This window comes from Oncorhynchus clarkii, chromosome 27, assembly GCF_045791955.1.
Source record: "Oncorhynchus clarkii lewisi isolate Uvic-CL-2024 chromosome 27, UVic_Ocla_1.0, whole genome shotgun sequence".
In the NCBI taxonomy this organism is placed as follows: Eukaryota; Metazoa; Chordata; class Actinopteri; order Salmoniformes; family Salmonidae; genus Oncorhynchus; species Oncorhynchus clarkii.
The window spans coordinates 42,504,791-42,524,341 of NC_092173.1; the positions used below are offsets into that span (position 1 = coordinate 42,504,791).

Sequence of the window (19,551 nt, forward strand, 5' to 3'; positions counted from 1 at the left end):
TTTAATCGACAGGAAGTAGAAACAATAAGACTTGACCACCTGTAGGGGGGGTGGGGGGGCGCACTGGCATTAGAGTTTGTGGGTCTAGCAGGAACGAAGGAGGCAGACAGCCTGTGGGCCCCACGGTGGAGCTCCACCGCAGGATCCTCTACCGGTGGAATCTGAGACCTGGGTAAGGATAGATCTCCCTCTACCCACGACCTCCCTGCAGTGGCACTATGGCTGTGTTGGTTATGTTGGAATTGAATTCAGTTTCATGTTATCAGAAGTGTACATTTTAATTTGCAAATGCATATGAACACTATATTGAGCACCTAAACATTGCTGCTACTTTCATTGACTAGGTGAGATCCTTTTTGGATTTGGTGTACAGAATGAGTCTCGCTACAGTTTTCATATGCATTTTACTCGATTTTAAGCATACTAATTTATTTTTTTTTTACTCATAAATAAGCAATAAGGATATGATTGTTATTCTAGTCTGAGAGTGTTATATTTATGGTGAACTATTCATTAGTTTAAGCTTTTACAATCAGCATTTGTCTGCCAATTTATTACATTTTATTTGGGCTCATAATCCTCAGTTTGTATGTTGTAGCTATAAGAAAGCTTATCTACTAAAATACGGGGGGGGGGGGGGCTGTGCTGGGTGGAAGTTGCTTATTGTCACAGATCTAGATCTATGTCTAAAGATGTAAAACTGATCTTGGATCAGATTTCAGGGGCAACAAAAACAATGTCCTACCCCGGAGGTTGAGTAAATGACATTACTAAGCTGCACCCGAACAACGTACTACGCCAGGACATGAACATTTATTTTATCGTAGTCCCATGTGGGTTTTAATGGCATTGTCACGAGCAGCTCTGAACAGTTGGAAACTGGATTTTTAAAGAGCTGATTGACTCTCTGCTAGACACTAATAAAATACCCATCATATCTGGCTCTGTGCCCTTCTCTGAATCGTGGCATTGAACACTTGAGCAGAATTCTTTCTCTTCACAACTGGCTACGTGATTATTGCAATGCTTGTGGATGTAACTTTTGTTGACAATTTCGATACCTTCTGGAAACAAAGCTCGTATAATAAGGAGGATGGGATCCTCCCAAATCATTTGGGTTCATGGATCCTTTCACAGCATTATAAGGAGGATGGGATCCACCCAAATCATGTGGGTTCATGGATCCTTTCACAGCATTATAAGGAGGATGGGATCCACCCAAATCATGTGGGTTCCTGGATCCTTTCACCGCACTATAAGGCTGCGTCGAAACAACGACTTATCAATGACCCAAGCCCAGCTCAGTTAATCCTCTACCATTGTGTCGCAGAGTTGTCATAATGCTTCAGCAAATGTACATGATCCCAGGGGCGTTGGAAGACACAATGTAAGTAGCCTAATTTATGTCACTCACACTGTCCTGAATGCCTCTGCTGATCATACAGCTGTTGTACGCAGTAATCATGTGCCTATGAACCAGATTGATACTGTTAGCAGTGAGGCGTGTGTGCCCGGGGAGGAAGTCCACTGTGTGCAGCTCACCCTGCACAAACATAAATAACATGAGCATGTCTACTTCTGCTAAGCTTCACAGTAAAGCAATGAAAACAAGCAAGCAGCACAGAAAAGTGCTAAAAATAGCCCACGTTAACATATATCTTAAAAAGCAAGGTTCGTGAAATCAATAATTTGACAGTAACTCTCTGACACTCAGTCAAATCAAATTGTATTGGTCACATACACATGGTTAGCAGATGTTAATGTGAGTGTAGCAAAATGCTTCTAGTTCCAACAGTGCAGTAATATCTAACAATTCCCAACAACTACCTAATACCGTTGATGATAGTGGTAGCAATACAAGGTTATGACATTTACAGAAAAGATAGGAATGCCAATGGTGGAGGTGTTGCTGTTTTATATTCAGAACCACATTCCTGTAAAAAAATTTGAGGATCTCATGTTAAATACTGTTGAAGTAATATAGCTACAGGTTCATCTGCCTCACCTAAAGACCATTCTGGTGGGAAGCTGCTATAGACCACCAAGTGCTAACAGTCAGTATCTGTATAATGTGTGAAATGCTTGATATAATGTATGTGATGTCTACAGAAAGGTATATTTTCTGGGTGATTTAATTATTGACTGGCATTCGTCAGGCTGCCCACTCAAGAGAAAGCTTCAAAGTGTAACAAATGCCTGCAACCTGGTTCAGGTTATCAGTCAACCTACCAGGCTAGTTACAAACAGCAGAGGAATGAAATCATCAACATGTATTGATCACATCTTTACTAATGATGCAGATATGTGCTTGAAAACAGTATCCAGATTCATAGGATGTAGTGATCACAATATAGTAGCCATATCTAGGAAAGTTCCAAAGGCTGGCCTAATATAGTGTATAAGAGGTCATACAAGAAGATTTGATGTAAAGAGTATTTGTTGGTCCGTGGTGTGTAATGAGGAGCGAACAGACACTGCGCTTGAATGAAATTGTTTATTCCAGTTACTAATAAGCATGCGCCTATTAAGAAAATGACTGTAAACGGTTAAATCCCCGTGGATTGATGAGGAATTTAAACTGTATGGGTGAGAGGGATGAGGCAAAATGTTTGCCAAATAAGTCTGGCTGCACAACCGATTGGCAAACATACTGCACATTGAGAAATCATGTTACTAAACTGAATCAAAAATAATTAACTACACTATGAAACAAAGATAAATGACAAAAATAATGATAGTAAAAAGATTTGGGGCACCTTAAATGAAATTTTGGGCACAAGGGCAAACGCCGCTCCATCATTCATGATGGCTCATTCATCACAAAACCAACTGATATTGCCAACTACTTTAATTATTTTTTCATTGGCAAGATTAGCAAACTTAGGCATGACATGCCAGCAACACACACTGACCCTACACGTCCAAGTATATCTATCCAAATTATGAAAGAGAGGAATTGTAATTTTGAATTCTGTAAAGTGAGTGTTTGAAGAGGTGACATGATTGTTGTCTATCAACAATGTCAAGCCACCGGGGTCTGATAACTTGGATGGAAAATTACTGAGGGTAGTAGCGGACAATATTGCAACTCCTATTTGCCCTCAAGCCTGGAGGGAAGCAAAAGTCATTCTGTTACTTAATAATAGTAAAAAAAACTTTACTGGCTCAAATAGTCGACCAATCAGCCTGTTACCAACCCTTAGTAAACTTTTGGAAAAAATGGTGTTTGACCAGATACAAGGCTATTTTACAGTAAACAAATTGACGAAATTTCAGCATGCTTCTAGGGAAGGACATTAAACAAGCACTACTCTTACACAAACGACTGATTTGGCTGAGAGAAATTGACAATAAAAAGATTGGGGTCTGTTGTGTTGGACTTCAGTGCGGCTTTTGACATTTTCTATCATAGTCTGCTGCTGGAAAAACAGACCACAGAGGGTGTTCTTTGATGGAAGCCTCTCTAACATAGTCCAGGTAGAATCAGGAATTCCACAGGGCAGCTGTCTAGGCCCATTTGTACTTTTTTTTAAATCTTTATTAATGACATGACACTGGCTTTTACATTTAAAAAAATATATTTTTTGATTCAACCAGGTAGGCAACAAGTTCTCATTTACAATTGCGACCTGGCCAAGATAAAGCAAAGCAGTTCGACATATACAACACAGTTACACACGGAGTAAAACAAACATACAGTCAACAATACAGTAGAAAGATAAGTCTGTATTCAATGTGAGCAAGAGTGAGGTGAGATAAGGGAGGTAAAGGCAAAAAAAAAAAGGCCACGGTGGCGAAGTAAATACAATATAGCAAGTAAAACACTGGAATGGTTTGAGGAAAGTGTGTCTATGTATGCGGATGACCCAACTCTATGCACGTCAAATACTACAGCGACTGAAATGACTGCAACACTTAACGAAGAGCTGCACTTAGTTTCAGAGTGGGTGGCAAGGAATAAGTTAGTCCTAAATATTTAAATTTAAAGCATTATACTTCACTGAACCCTAATTCTCAACTAAATATTGTAATAAATCATGTGGAAGTTGAGCTAGTTGAGGTGACTAAACTGCTTGGAGTAACCTTGGATTGTAAACTGTCATGGTCAGAACATATTGATACAACGGTAGCTAAGATGGGGAGAAGTCTGTCTATAATAAAGCGCTGCTCTACCTTCTTAACAACACTATCAACAAGGCAGGTCCTACAGGCCCTAGTTTTGTCGCACCTGGACCACTGTTCAGTCGTGTGGTCAAGTGCCACAAAAAGGGACTCGGAAAAATTGCAATTGTCTCAGAACAGGGAAGGCACAGCTGGCCCTTGGATGTACACAGAGAGCTAACATTTAATAATATGCATGTTGAAAGTGGAAGAGAGATTGACTTCATCACTACTTGTATTTATTAAGAGGTATTGAAATGTTGAATGCGCTGTGCTGTCTGTTTTGAGCTACTGGCGCACAGCTCAGATACCCCACAAGACACCCCAACCAATCATCTCTTCAAAGTCCCCAAGTCCAGAACAGACTATGGGAGGTGAACAGTACTACATAGAGCCATGACTACATGGAACTCTACTACACAGTACTACATAGAGCCATGACTACATGGAACTCTATTCCACAGTACTACATAGAGCCATGACTACATGGAACTCTATTCCACATCAGGAATAGAGTCAAGATGCAAAGCAGTAGAATTGTATTTTTTAAAAATACATAAAAATACACATGGAAAAATGGAAGCAACAAAAACAGACACGTGCATACGCGCGATAGCATATGCACGATACACACACATACACGTGGATTTTGTACTGTGGATATGTGGTGAGCCGGGCAGTTGACGTGGAAGATGGGGTTGTCGGTTATGGCAGCCGCCCGTACCTCTCTGATTCAGAGGGGTTGTTTTTAAATGCGGAAGACACATTTTCAGTTGAAGGCATTCAGTTGTACAACTGACTAGGTCTCCCCCCCCCTTTCCCTTTAGTGGGGAAAGTAGGGGCCTGAAGGCACACGGTGTATTGTGAAATCTGTGAATGTATTGTAATGTTTAATAAAATAAAAAAAATGGCCTTAATTCTGCCGGTCCCCAGGAAGAGGAGCTGGTAACAGCTAATGGGGATCCATTTATAAATACAAACTCTCCTTTTGTAGCAAACCAATGATGTGTATAAACCCTGGATGGCTGACAGGTGTTGCTGTATTGAAGCCACCATGCAGCCATCTTGGTACTAAAAAAAAATGTTTGGGAAGCTATAGAAATAATTTTAATGTCTACATTGACACATTTATTCTAATTACAGACACATTAATGCATACTTTAAATGTACATTATGCGAGCTAAATGAGAAATATAAAACTTTTTCCTTTAAATTTTCTTTTTTGTTGTTTTTAGAGAGTACTAATGTTACTGTCCTCACTACAACAGCAAAAATAATTTAACATGTCATTTTGACCTTTTTAATAAATGTTCGTTGAAATACTGTAGAATTCCATTCATTCCTAGCATGGAGGACTGCTCCATAGAGAACGATAGAGAGCTCTAGTGACCAAAAGTCTGTTTATCATGTGCAGTGCCATTGAGGGCTTCTGCCATTTTAATGTAGTCCACATGGTGAGACTTCATTGGCTGATCCTCCCAACCAGTCATGTCCAGCTGGGTCATCAGGAGAGATCACCCAATCGCAAAGAAGAAAATTGATTGCCTCAATGGCGCGGCCTATGCCGTCATGGCACAGAAACAAAGATCAGTCCTCTATCTATCTCTATGGACTGTTGCTACTGGTGGCTTCAAAGCCTCTCACTGGCCAATACATAGCATCTGCAATCCAGGGTTTATATAAGTTATTGGTAGGAACGGGGTGAATTACACATGCCACTTACCACACGTCTAGTGAGGTGGCATGTGACGTCAGGGAAAAGTAAGTCATTTAGTCTAGTCTACTTTGTTTCCTGTAAATACTTTTTTTTTAACTCTTGGTTTTGTAGGTCTAACTCTTCTAATGTAGTCAAGTCGGTCATTTTGAAGTAGTGGTACTTTCACTTGAGTACATAGTTTCAGTACTCTACCCAGCCCTGCTAATCAGTTGTCTTTATCAAAGGAGGGGAAGTTAGTGGCGATCGGTGATTGCTACATCTATTTTTTTATCTATATTAATGATATATACCCATTAATTCATGACAAATATAACTTAGAAATGCCTGATGAGCTTTAGTTCAACTGTCTAACCCCCATCAGAACACAAAATTCACAGTACATGTGTTTTTTTTACCCCCATCGTTTGTAAACAATGTCATTTGCAAACTAACACACTTATAGCTTCGAAACGTGGTTAAAACCTATTATTTTGATCTCATGGACGTCGGTCCTTTTCATCCATAGTCACTTCTATGAATTTGAGAGTGGTTACATTTCTCCCGCCCCCCCCCCATCCCTAAGCTGTTTACCTTAAAAAGGGTGACGTTGTTTGATTTACAGATTTTTTTTTAAAGCTTTTATTTGTTTGGCTTTGAACTGCTTAATACTGTCAATGAACTCGCAGCTCGTGTGCAAGTACCTCTTAGCCTTTCGTATCTGTTGCTGATGAAATTAAATCGCCCCCCAATTAAATCCAAGGACAAAGAAGTAATGTGGATGCAGTGAAATTAAAAGGTAGGTTACTGGTAGTGCGGTACAAGCCACTAATATTATTATTTATTTGTTGTTGTTGACCGTTTCCCTTCAATAATATGGTCAATATGTGGCAACGGTTACATTAGACATATAGACAAGCAATAGAAAACTGAAGAGAACTCCCAAGTTCAGTAAGTAAAAGGGATGATAATGCCTTTTTAAAAAAAAAATGTATATGTATGAATCTCATTTGTTTATTAATCATTCTTAATTGATAGAAATACACCCGTTTTGTGTGAATTTGTGATCAAACAGGGGTATCCTTTTTTTTTTTCAAAGACGAGTTGATTGAGGGATGTTAACAATATCTGAAGGCATCACAACATTTCTGAATAGGACCCTTGTACAATAAGTGTTTTTCAAGCCTGTTCCCGTGGACCCACAGGACTGCATATTTGTTCCTGTCCAGCATGACCCCAGGTGCTACAATAAGCCCATGATTAGTTGATTCAGGTGTGTGTTAGACCAATCACTTTTGGCACAGACATTTTTATTTATTTTTTAAACTCGCATAGCCTACTATGAAACATAATTACCGACGCCAGCGGTAACCGTATCCATAGCTACCTTGCTTTTGAACCGTATTCTACAACTTGAACATAACAGATGTGTTGACCATATATGGCGTTCTACAGGTAACAACCGCTTCTTCTTATTAGAAGTGGTCCCGTGTGGCTCCCACAGTTGGTAGAACGTGTTGATTTGCATCATCGGGGTTGTGGGTTCGATTCCCGCTGGAGCGACCGATATGAACACTTATACGTGCATTAATGTAAGGCGCTTTGGATAAAAGCATCTGCTAATTGGCAATTTGGCATATATTATGAAAACACCATATCAAGTAAGATACTATTATCATATAAAATCTCAATTTGATGTTTTGGAGAGAGAAAAAAATCCATGATCAAATGCTTAGTCCACACCTGAGTACATCTGTCAGAACTTATGATCTGAACCGTTTCCATCCTTCCAGCAGGGCTCCACACCTGCTCATTGTTTGTCCTTGCCTTTTAACCAAGGACTGATTTCTACCTGATTTCTACCTAACCAAACTGCTGGCGCCGATACTCAGGCCAGCTGAGTACAACTTGACTCGGTTCAGCTTGGCAGTGGGAGAATCCCTCAGGTGTGGATACTCCAACCAATCAGTGACATTCATTGATCAAGTAGGTGCCAGGGGAGAAACGTCTAACCAGCAGGGCTGGGTAGAACTCAAGGAGACGAGTTCATTAAACAACCCTGCAACATCTATGACATGAGCTAAGGGTCTGTTATCACCGTTGTGGAACTGCAGCACAACCTAGTCAGCAAAGCCTCTTGATGGGAGAATTACAACTGAAACAGTGAGGACCTATTCTCTCTGGTCTGGTCGTCCCTTTGCGCTTGTCAGACGGTCACAAATGCCTTGCATCTATCTGCATGTCACTGCAGTCTTATTCTAATCAAATGTATTTATAAAAGCCCTTCTTACATCAGCTGATGTCTCAAAAGTGCTGTACAGAAACCCAGCCTAAAATCCCCAAACAGCAAGTAATGCAGGTGTAGAAGCACGGTGGCTAGGAAAAACTCCCTAGAAATGCCAGAGAACCTAGGAAGAAACCTAGAGAGGAACCAGGCTATGAGGGGTGGCCAGTCCTCTTCTGGCTGTGCCAGGTAGATAGGAACCAGGCTCTGAGGGGTGGCCAGTCCTCTTCTGGCTGTGCCGGGTGGAGATTATAACAGAACATGGCCAAGATCGTCTTCCATCAGTGTCTATACAGAATATTTCTGAAAGCACACCATTGCTTATTGCAGTGCACTGATACACTGGGTAACTATAGCTCATTTGACTCTCTGAATCAAGTCCTTAAATACTAGACATGCTCACGACCCCAACTAGAAGAGGAGTGTGTTTTTGTCAGTAGCGATAGCATGGCAATAAAAAAAATAGTATATTTTTCACTGATTTCTTTAAACTCACAATTAATGTAAATTGAAATAATACTGGAGTGTGTTGTTTCAACGTTAAATCAGGTGATGAGTATTGACTGCATACTCACCTGTAAAGAGTGGCGTATGGTCAGGATATTATCTACGGCCCGTCTACAACTGGCACCTAAAGCACTGAGGATTTGAGTTCTGACGTCAGTAACAGCTGGGTTTACTTCCCTGTTCACTGCAGTGGAGGCTGGTAAGGAGGAGGACGGGCTCATTGTAATGGGAGTTGGTAGGAGGGGACAGGCTCATTGTAATGGAGGCTGGTAGGAGGAGGACGGGCTCATTGTAATGGGAGTTGGTAGGAGGAGGACGGGCTCATTGTAATGGAGGCTGGTAGGAGGAGGACGGGCTCATTGTAATGGGAGTTGGTAGGAGGAGGACGGGCTCATTGTAATGGAATTGGTAGGAGGAGGACGGGCTCATTGTAATGGAGGCTGGTAGGAGGAGGACGGGCTCATTGTAATGGAGGCTGGTAGGAGGAGGACGGGCTCATTGTAATGGAGTTGGTAGGAGGAGGATGGGCTCATTGTAATGGGAGTTGGTAGGAGGAGGACGGGCTCATTGTAATGGAGTTGGTAGGAGAAGGACGGGCTCATTGTAATGGAGTTGGTAGGAGGAGGACGGGCTCATTGTAATGGGAGTTGGTAGGAGGAGGACGGGCTCATTGTAATGGCTGGAATTAATAGAACGGAGTCAAACGTGGTTTCCGTGTGTTTTGATACTGTTTATCCCATTCTAGCCATTACAATGAGCCTGTCCTCCTACAGCTCCTCCTACCAGCCTCCATTACAATGAGCCTGTCCTCCTACAGCTCCTCCTACCAGCCTCCATTACAATGAGCCTGTCCTCCTACAGCTCCTCCCACCAGCCTCCATTACAATGAGCCTGTCCTCCTACAGCTCCTCCTACCAGCCTCCATTACAATGAGCCTGTCCTCCTACAGCTCCTCCCACCAGCCTCCATTACAATGAGCCTGTCCTCCTACAGCTCCTCCCACCAGCCTCCATTACAATGAGCCTGTCCTCCTACAGCTCCTCCCACCAGCCTCCATTACAATGAGCCTGTCCTCCTACAGCTCCTCCCACCAGCACCCATTACAATGAGCCTGTCCTCCTACAGCTCCTCCCACCAGCCTCCATTACAATGAGCCTGTCCTCCTACAGCTCCTCCTACCAGCCTCCATTACAATGAGCCCGTCCTCCTACAGCTCCTCCTACCAGCCTCCATTACAATGAGCCTGTCCTCCTACAGCTCCTCCCACCAGCCTCCACTATGTGATGCCATAACATGGGTGCCTTAAACAATACAACTATTTTTGAACCAGAAAGTGGTATTCTGCTCCCCCCCCCCCCCCCCCCCCCAGACAACACACAAACACACATATTTGTCAGCCACATTGCCGTGTCCCAGGAGCTATTTTGGGGCTTAAGAGCCTTGCCAAAGGGCACAGCGGTAGGAGAGTGTGTCAAGGATATGACACCAACAGCCCTCCAGATGCCAGTTCAGTCCCCACTGTATCATCCCACTGGGCACACCACGTCGTTTAGGCTACCCTGGGGCGGCAGGGTGGTTAGAGCGTTGGACTAGTAACCGGAAGGTTGTAAGTTCAAACCCCCGAGCTGACAAGGTTGTTCTGCCCCTGAACAGGCAAGTTAACCCACTGTTCCTAGGCCGTCATTGAAAATAAGAATTTGTTCTTAACTGACTTGCCTAGTTAAATAAAGGTTAAAAAAAAGGTACAAAATAAATGTAAAAAATTCAATGTGGAAATGTGGGTAATATTTGGTTGAGATGTTGATCAATGAGATTCAACCTTTTCTTTATTCACCCATTCTAAAAAGACAGAAGTCTGTTGAAATCCCAATGTGTTATTACAATGGTTTTGAATCTCACCCGGGCAGCTTCTGCACCCCCCCCCCCCCCCCCCCCCCCTCCCCCAAATGGGTTTTTATAGTAAAGACATGTAATTTAACTGTTAAAAAAAATACAAAAAATAATATCCATTACCTTTTTAATGTGCCATGACCACAAACCTTTTCATCGGATTGTCAAACAAATCACTTCAAAAAGTAGGTTACCTTCGTACGTTCATCCAAAAATAATTCCAGCATCCCAACAGTGCACTGTTGTATATTTTTCGGGGGGATTATTCCCTGTTCACAAGACCCCTTGATGATGTGAGTCCTGAGGCACTTTGCCTCTTCTGCCTAATGGTAAGTACACCACTGCCTGCGTGTAGACTGCAGTTAATCAAGCAGGTGACCAAATTACTTCTGGGTTAACAGAGATTACTGTGTTTTCAACTATTTATACTGAACAATAATACAAACACAACTTGTTAATGTGTTGGTCACATTTTTCATGTACTGAAATAAAAGTTTACTAGAAAATTTCCATACGCACAAAATGCTTTATTTCTCTCAAATTCTGTGCACAAATTTGTTTACATCCCTGTTAGAGCATTTCTCCTTTACCAAGGTAATCCATCCACCTGACAGGTGTGGCATATCAAGAAGCTGATTAAACAGCATGATCATTACACAGGTGCACCTTGTGCTGGGGGACAAAAGGCAACTCTTAAAGTGTGCAGTTTTGTCACGCAACACAATGTCTCAGGTTGAGGAAGCATGCATTTGGCATGCTGACTGCAGGAATGTCCACAAGAGCTGTTGGGAGATAATTTAATGTTAATTTCTCTACTGTAAATTGCCTCCAATGTCGTTTTAGTGAATTTGGCAGTGTAACCACGCCAGCCCAGGACTTCCACATTCGTCTTCTTCAGCTGCGGGATTGTCTGAGACCAGCCACCTGGACAGCTGTTGAAACTGTGTTTGCACAAGCCAAAGAACTTCTGCACCAACTGTCAGAAACCGTCTGTGAAACTTGCTCGTCGTCCTCACCAGGGTCTTGACCTGACTGCAGTTCGGCGTCGTAACCGACTTCAGTGGGTAAATACTCACCTTCGATTGGCCACTGGCACGCTGGAGAAGTGTGCTCTTCACGGATTAATCCCAGTTTCAACTGTACCGGGCAGATGGCAGACCAGGTGTATGGCGTTGTGTGAGCGAGCGGTTTGCTGATGTCAGCGTTGTGAACAGAGTGCCCCATGGTGGGGTTATGGTATGGGCAGGCATAAGCTGTGGACAATGAATACAATTGCATTTTTATCGATTAGCAATTTGAATGCACAGAGTTACTGTGACGAGATCCTGAGGCCCATTGTCGTGCCATTCATCCGCCACCATCACCTCGTGTTTCAGCGTGATAATGCACATCCTCATGTCGCATGGATCTTTACACAATTCCTGGAAGTTGATAATGTCCCAGTTATTCTATGGGCAAAATACTCACCAGGCATGTCACCCATGGATCGATGTGCATGTTCCCCCCCCCAGAGATCTGCCAACTTCACACAACCATTGAAGAAGACTGGGGAAACGTTCCACAGGCCACAATCAACAGCCTGATCAACTCTATGTGAAGGAGATGTGGTCGTGCTGAATGAGGTAAATGGTGGTGACACCAGATACTGGCTGGTTTTTTGATCCACTCCCCTACTTCTTTAAGGTGTCTGTGACCAACAGATGCATATCTGTGTTCTCAGTCATGTGAATTCCATATATTAGGGCCTAATGAATCTATTTCAATAGAGTGATTTCCTCATATGAACTGTAACTCAGTACAATCTTTGTTCCATTTATATTTTTGTTCAGTGTAAAAGCACAACCGAATTCCAACTGGAAAAACAATGTCAGATGTGTGTAATTGTCATGTAAATGTGTTATCACTGCACAGCCATTTTAAAAGCACAACAAAGTTAAAAATGGGAACACTATGTCAGATATTTTGTATTTATACATCAACTCAATGCGTTATCATTGTAGCACAACCCAATAACCTGGATTGCAGTTGAGAATGAGATGACATTAAAGTACATGGTGCGATGTGATCAACGCTGTTCAATATTCTACACAGATTATTACAGATTATTACAGCGATTGTGAAGATCTCCAGCGACCTGCGACCTTTGCACGCTATCTTGAAACATGCACGTTTTCTATTATTGCATAAGGACACATTTATAGTTACAATAACCTCAGTTGCCATGGATGTTTTTTTTATTTTTTAAAGGTTGAATAAATACCGTTCCATTAGTTTGTTACAACCTTAGCCTAAAGTTATCTACTATATTTGGTTGTTTGGTTGACAAAGCAACCGAATATAAATCAAATCAAATGTATTTATATAGCCCTTTGTACATCAGCTGATATCTCAAAGTGCTGTACAGAAACCCAGCCTAAAACCCCCCAAACAGCAAGCAATGCAGGTGTAGAAGCTCCTTTAACATTTTAAAGGAGACGTGTCTTCGGTGCCACTAACTTTATGAATTAATAATTTATTATGTTGAATTCGCATCTCCATCTCAACCAAAAAAATCTAAGATAAAGATTTGGACTAAATCAAATCTTTATTTAAAGTGCTTTTAAAAGGTGAACAATGCAGAAATCGCTCTCTGCCATTTCCTGTTTGCTAATATTAGAAAAGTTGACCTAATTTCATTTTCTAGGACAAAAACATGCAAGTACAGTGTAGAGATTTATTGTACCATCTAAACCGCTGTGAAATATATTTTCCTTAACCAAAAACATATTGTATTTTCAGCTGTTTTTAAAGCTGGTGTACAAAAAACGAAAGTTAAAGACGCCAAAACGAAACGTAAGAACGGGAAACATAGAAATAGAGCATATAGATATGTAGACCATAGAAATAGAGTACATACTGCAGATATATAGAACATATCTACCGCTTATTAGACTGGCTTTCAATGAGATTGACAGATCAATAGCTGAATTTGGCCGGGTCACCCAAAAGGTTACATACTGCAGCTTTAAAGTATGATTTGATTTATTCCTATTCTTGAACTTAGATTTTTTTTTGGAGGAGATGAATCCAACATATCAATTATTAAGTTGTAGCTAGTCTGGATTTAATTACAGTTTAAGTCAGTAGCACATATGGAACTATACAAGCAGAAGATACATCTTCAAATGTTAATATTTGGTTGCGTTGACAAACAGACACAATTCAATATCCAGTGTGTCTATCTATACATGTATCATTTCTGTTGGATTCACATCTCCATCTCAACCAAAAAATCTAAGTTGTAGAATGTGACCAAATCAAACTTTAAAATGCACTTTAAAGTGTGTTTTTGATTTGATTTAGTCTTATTCTTTAACTAAAATGTTGGTTTAGATGCAGACGTAAATCTAAAATATGAATTTTTATCTGGTAGATTCAATTTTTAATCAACCAGAGTTTGAATCCCTAGGTATTATCTATTTTTTTGTTTAACCCTGAGTTGAATTGAAACAATAGCGGTTGATGACCTTGCAAATGCTACACAGGCCTAAATAGCATCATTGATGATATTATAGTATGTCTAAGGTTGAAGCTCAATGTTAAATACAAATCTCCCTGTTATCATATGTAAGCCAATATGACACCAATGTCGATGAAAATTCGCAAATCAACTTGGGAGGTACACAACACACCCCCCCCCCCCCCCCCCCCCCCCCCCCCCCCGCTTCTCATCATGAGCCGTCCAGCAGTTACCGAGAAACACATGCCAGATTTTTTTAACCGGGTCGTTAGCAATTGAGTTTTCATAGTTTACCTAGCTCAAATTCTAGACGTCAGATTAAAACTAGACTATAGTGTCCATAAAGTGACCATTGGACTTAAAATGTAGTTCTGACCAAGTTTGTAGGTGCAACAGATTTTATAAGATGTATCAACTTATCTCACGTCCTCATTTCTCTCTATTAAGGACAAACGATGTGCTACCTTTTTGTAGCATTTCTGACAATGCTAACATCTTTTCGGCTGAACCTTAAGAGTTTTAAAAACAGAACCAGCACTTGTTTGCCTGCGCAAAATCCGCAACTAGCTAGTAGCAGGCTAGCAGTTGTAGCTAGATAGCTAACACCAGTCGGATGAGAAGCAAGCTACAAGCAAAGGAAGCTAGCAAAGGAAGCTAGCTAGCTAGCTAGCCTGGGATATTTTTTCTATGGAAGGTTTTTCATATGTCTGATGTCATCTGTGTTAGCTAAATCAGAGCACAAACAAATAAGCTAGTAAATGTCCTTGGCTGCTATTATAGCCAGTTAGCTAGCCAACTCGTAAGTAGTAGTTACAAGCCAACGAGCCTGCGCCATAGCTTTATAGATCATCCACCGCAAATCAATGTTGACACTATATCCTAGCTAGCTACATTCTTCTAATAAGCATAGCTAGCTAGCTAAGTAAAGTTCATCGTCAACACCAAACATTGGGAAACTGCCACGCCGCTAACTTATAATACAGCCAATGGGCATTGCTCATCTAGCTACTCCGGTATGATACAGTCAAACTGGATAGATAGCTACGTGTGCAACCAGATGTCAGTTTCAGCACAAACACTGCTACAAGTGCCTACAAGTGCTCAGCATATGTGGGAACTCCAAGACTGTTGGGAAAGCATTCCAGGTGAAGCTGGTTGAGAGAATGCCAAGAGTGTGCAAATCTGTCATCAAGGCAAAGGGTGGCTACTTTGAAGAATCTCATATAAAATATATTTCAATTTTTGTAACATTCTTTTGGTTACTATAGTTTTAATGTCTTCACTATTATTCTACAATGTAGAAATTAGTAAAAATAAAGAAAAACCCTTGAATGAGTAGCTGTGTCCAAAGTCTGTGGACACCCCTTCAAATGAGTGGATTGGGTTATTTCAGCCACACCCAATGCTAACAGGTGTATAAAATTGAGCACACAGCCACGCAATCTCCAACATGGGCAGTATAATGGCCTTACTGAAGAGCTCAGTGACTTTCAACGTGGCACGGTCATATTCTTGAGTTTATGTCAATGTCAATTATGAATGTAAACGGGCTCAATATGAGTGACTGAGCCAAAACACACCTGTTATGTTGGGCACCTACAGACAAAAAAAACATGCTATGAAATACACACACAGCGTACAAAATATTAGGAACACCTGCTCTTTCCATGACATAGACTGACCAGGTGAATCCAGGTGAGATCTATGATCCCTTATTGATGTCACTTGTTAAATCCACTTCAATCAGTGTAGATGAAGGGGAGGAGACAGGTTAAAGAAGGATTTTTAAGCCTTGAGACATGGATTGTGTCTGTGTGCCATTCAGAGGGGGAATGAACAAGACAAAATATTGAAGTTCCTTTGAACGGGGGGGTATGGTAGTAGGTGCCAGCCGCACTGGTTTGAGTGTGTGAAGAACTGCAACGCTGCTGGTTTTTTCACGCTCAACAGTTTCCTGCGTGTATCAAGAAGGTTCCACCACCCAAAGGACATCCAGCCAACTTGACACAACTGTGGGAAACATTGGAGTCAACATGGGCCAGCATCCCTGTGGAACGCTTTCAACACCTTGTAGAGTCCCTGACCCCGACAAAATGAGGCTGTTCTGAGGGGCAATGTTATTGAGCTGCAACCCAATATTAGGAAGGTGCTCCTAATGTTTTATACACAGTGTATATTTAAGCAATAAGGCACGAGGGGGTTTGGTATATTGCCAATATACCACAGCTAAGGATGTTCTTAGGCACAACGCCAATATACAAACCCCAGAGGTGATTTATTGCTATTATAAACTGGCTACCAACGTAATTAGAGCAGTAAATGTTTTGTCATGCCCGTGGTCTGATATACCACGACTGTCAGCCAATCAGCATTCAGGGCTCGAACCACCCAGTTTATAATGCTAAAATAAAAGTTTGAGGAAATGCAGGCACCACATTACAAAACGGCTCAATGTAACCTTTTATTTAACGAGGCAAGTCAGTTAACACATTCTTATTGACAATGACGGCCGACCGGGGAACAGTGGGTTAACTTGCTTTGTTCAGGGGCAGAACGACAGATTGTCAGCTCCTTGTTAGCTCAGTAACCTTTAGGTTACTGGCTCTAACCACGAGGCTACCAGCCGCCCCCAATCAAGCATGATGTTATTTTAAGTATAACAGCAAAGCTAGCTTTCATATAAGAATAAAAGAAGCTTGAAAAGGTTGTGTTCAAGTACTTTAACTTGTATGCGGTAAAATAAATCACAATATTGTGGAAGCCCCTTATATAAGAGTATGAAATAGGTCATTCCTTGGCCGTGTGTTCATTGGGTCATTTTAAGAGCATTCCTTGGCCGTGTGTTCATTGGGTCATTTTAAGAGCATTCCTTGGCCGTGTGTTCATTGGGTCATTTTAAGAGCATTCCTTGGCCGTGTGTTCATTGGGTCATTTTAAGAGCATTCCTTGGCCGTGTGTTATTGACAATGATGGTTCAGGTGTTCAAGCCTTAATTGCTTAATTATGTGCGTTGTGCAACATGTTGGGGGGGTGTACTGTGTAACATTTATAATGTTTGTTATGCACTCCACATGCACCGAGTGAACAAAACATTAAGAACACCTTCCTAATATTGAAGTCCCCCCTCCTTTGCCCTCAGAACAGTTGAAACGGAGAAAGTTGATCTCGTCTTAACAGGGATATTCTTGTGTTTCTGTGTGTCTCCAGGTGCCTCCAGTCCAGCCAATAGGGTCTGTGGGTGGTCCCTCTGGCCCCCCAACCCCCTCTCTCACCCCCGGTGGACCCCCTTCCTTCCTGCCCGCTGGCTTCAACCCCACACAGATGCCTCCAGGTAACAGTACAGAACAAAATAACTATAGGATCACAAACAAACAGTCTCCCCCCAACCCCCTCGGATTGTCATTGTAGAATTAAAACATATTTGTTATGAAATATACAAGAGGTCCAAACGAACCTTTTTAATAATCACGAAAGCGTTTGAAGATATGTTGTTAGTCCATTTGTTTGATTTGAACTTTTCTAACCCATATGTTTTATGTCTGCAGGTTTCCCTGCACCAGTGGTGGGAGGACCAAGGAGCACCAAAGATGACTCGGGGTCTAAAGACAAGGCTGGAGGGAGTGGTGGCCTCTCTGGCCCCTCAGACGCTCCAGACAGCCAGCTGGGAGCTCCAGGGCCAGGGGCCGTGATGAGTCCTCCAGGCCCAGCAGTGTTACTGGGTCCCAGGATGGCCATGATGACCATGCAGCCTCGTTCAGGACTACCACCCCCTCAACTCCAGCCCCCTTTTGCCCCTCACCTCCCTCCCCCCAACATGCCCCCAATGATGATGGGCTCCAGGGGCCCCAACCCCATGTTCCCCCCCAGGGGGGGCCCTCCAGGTGGGTTCAGGATGCCCATGGGCCACCAGTCCATGGGGGACTTTCCTCACGGACCCCCCAGACATCCCTTCCAGCCTGGACCCCCCAGACATCCCTTCCAACCCGGACCCCCCGGGGAAGAAGGTGGCAACTGGGAGGGCGGGAGACACTTCAGGGGCGAGAGGCCAGGGTTCGGGGGACATGACAGGGATTGGGGGAGGTTTGGGGAGCAGGTGAGAGGGTTTCCGAGAGGAGGAAGAGGAGGGGGTTGGTCCAGAGGTGGGCCTGAGGGGAGGGACCACTTCATGAACCGACAGGATAGATTTGAACGGTGATGAACAGGAATGAACGACCTGAACTCGTCCAATAAAAACACAAGAGTTTAGTTTTTTTTCTACAGTGCGTGTAACTGAACACAACCCAGATTACCTGGCCTCAGGAGAACCACTTGGAGACTGGGCGCATTTGAGTCGGGACACAAACATTGAAATGTACAGCCTGTCCCTGATGAATTTCTCTACCGTTCCAAAGACATTAAGACTAATCACAATGAAACATTATGGTCCGGTTACCCAGAAACAGAATGGACCTAGACCGTGAATAAAAAGCATGTTGAATGGAGGATCTCTGTGTGAAGGACTTCTTTAGTCCAGGACTAGGTTTAATCTGTGTCTGGGAAACCAACTCGGTGAGAATATCACAGTTTAAACCGACGGAAGTCTAATTTTGCAGTCAGTTCATGTGAATAACTTTGTGTCCTATTTTTGAGCTGGTATATTCTGACAGAAAACCACAGAGAGAAGAATACTGCTTGGTATATATTGTATGTGCTGATGGCCAATATCTTGTTTTGTATATTTTGAGTGAATGTTTTGTTAATTCTCAAGTAAGTCTGTCACTAGGCCAGTTAGAAAAAAACAAACTGTTGATTTGTTGTCAGTTTTTATCGGTTGGATCTGAAAACACAATGATCTTTGTATTGATTAGGGGGAGGGGAGGAGGGGGGGGGGGGGGGGAGGAGGGGGAGGGGGAGGGGGAGGGGGGGGGGGCTTCAGAGCACCAAAATATTTTGCTTCAGAATTTGTATCATTAGCTGTTTTGTTTTAAGTAAACTATTTTTGTACTAAGCAAGTGTCTCTTGTAAATTCTTCATGGGAGGCACATTTTAAATGCAATGTTTTTTTTTTCACTCACTGACACCAGGGAAACTGTTGGCAGTTCCATCATCTACCGCTAGAGGGCAATGTAGCACTTTTTTACCTGGGATAGTAACCAGGGTCTCACTTTTAAACTTTAATCAGATCAAACTTTATTTGCCACATGCGCCGAATACAACAAGTGTAGACTTTACCGTGAAATGTTTACTTACAACCCCCTAAACCAACAGTGCAGTTCAAGATGAAGAAAATATTTACCAAGTAGACTAAAATAAAAAGTAACACAATGAGAATAACAATAATGAGGCTTTATACAGGGGGCACCGGTACAGAGTCAATGTGGAGGCTTTATACAGGGGGTACCAGTACAGAGTCAATGTGGAGGCTTTATACAGGGGGTACCAGTACAGAGTCAATGTGGAGGCTATATACAGGGGGTACCAGTACAGAGTCAGTGTGGAGGCTATATACAGGGGGTACCAGTACAGAGTCAGTGTGGA

At 42.3% G+C, this 19,551-nt stretch overlaps 1 protein-coding gene across 1 annotated transcript in view; it reads left to right on the forward strand.

Annotated features, from left to right (window-relative positions):
• The window catches only part of LOC139386047 (SR-related and CTD-associated factor 4-like), a 42,711-nt gene extending 23,693 nt beyond the window's left edge, over nucleotides 1–19,018 (forward strand). Inside the window, exons 13-14 of the mRNA XM_071131460.1 lie at nucleotides 17,242–17,365; nucleotides 17,580–19,018. Of these exons, the coding sequence (XP_070987561.1) occupies nucleotides 17,242–17,365; nucleotides 17,580–18,229 (774 nt within the window). The 3' untranslated portion in view covers nucleotides 18,230–19,018. The remainder of the gene's footprint in view (nucleotides 1–17,241; nucleotides 17,366–17,579) is intronic.
• The last annotated feature ends 533 nt before the right edge of the window (nucleotides 19,019–19,551 follow it).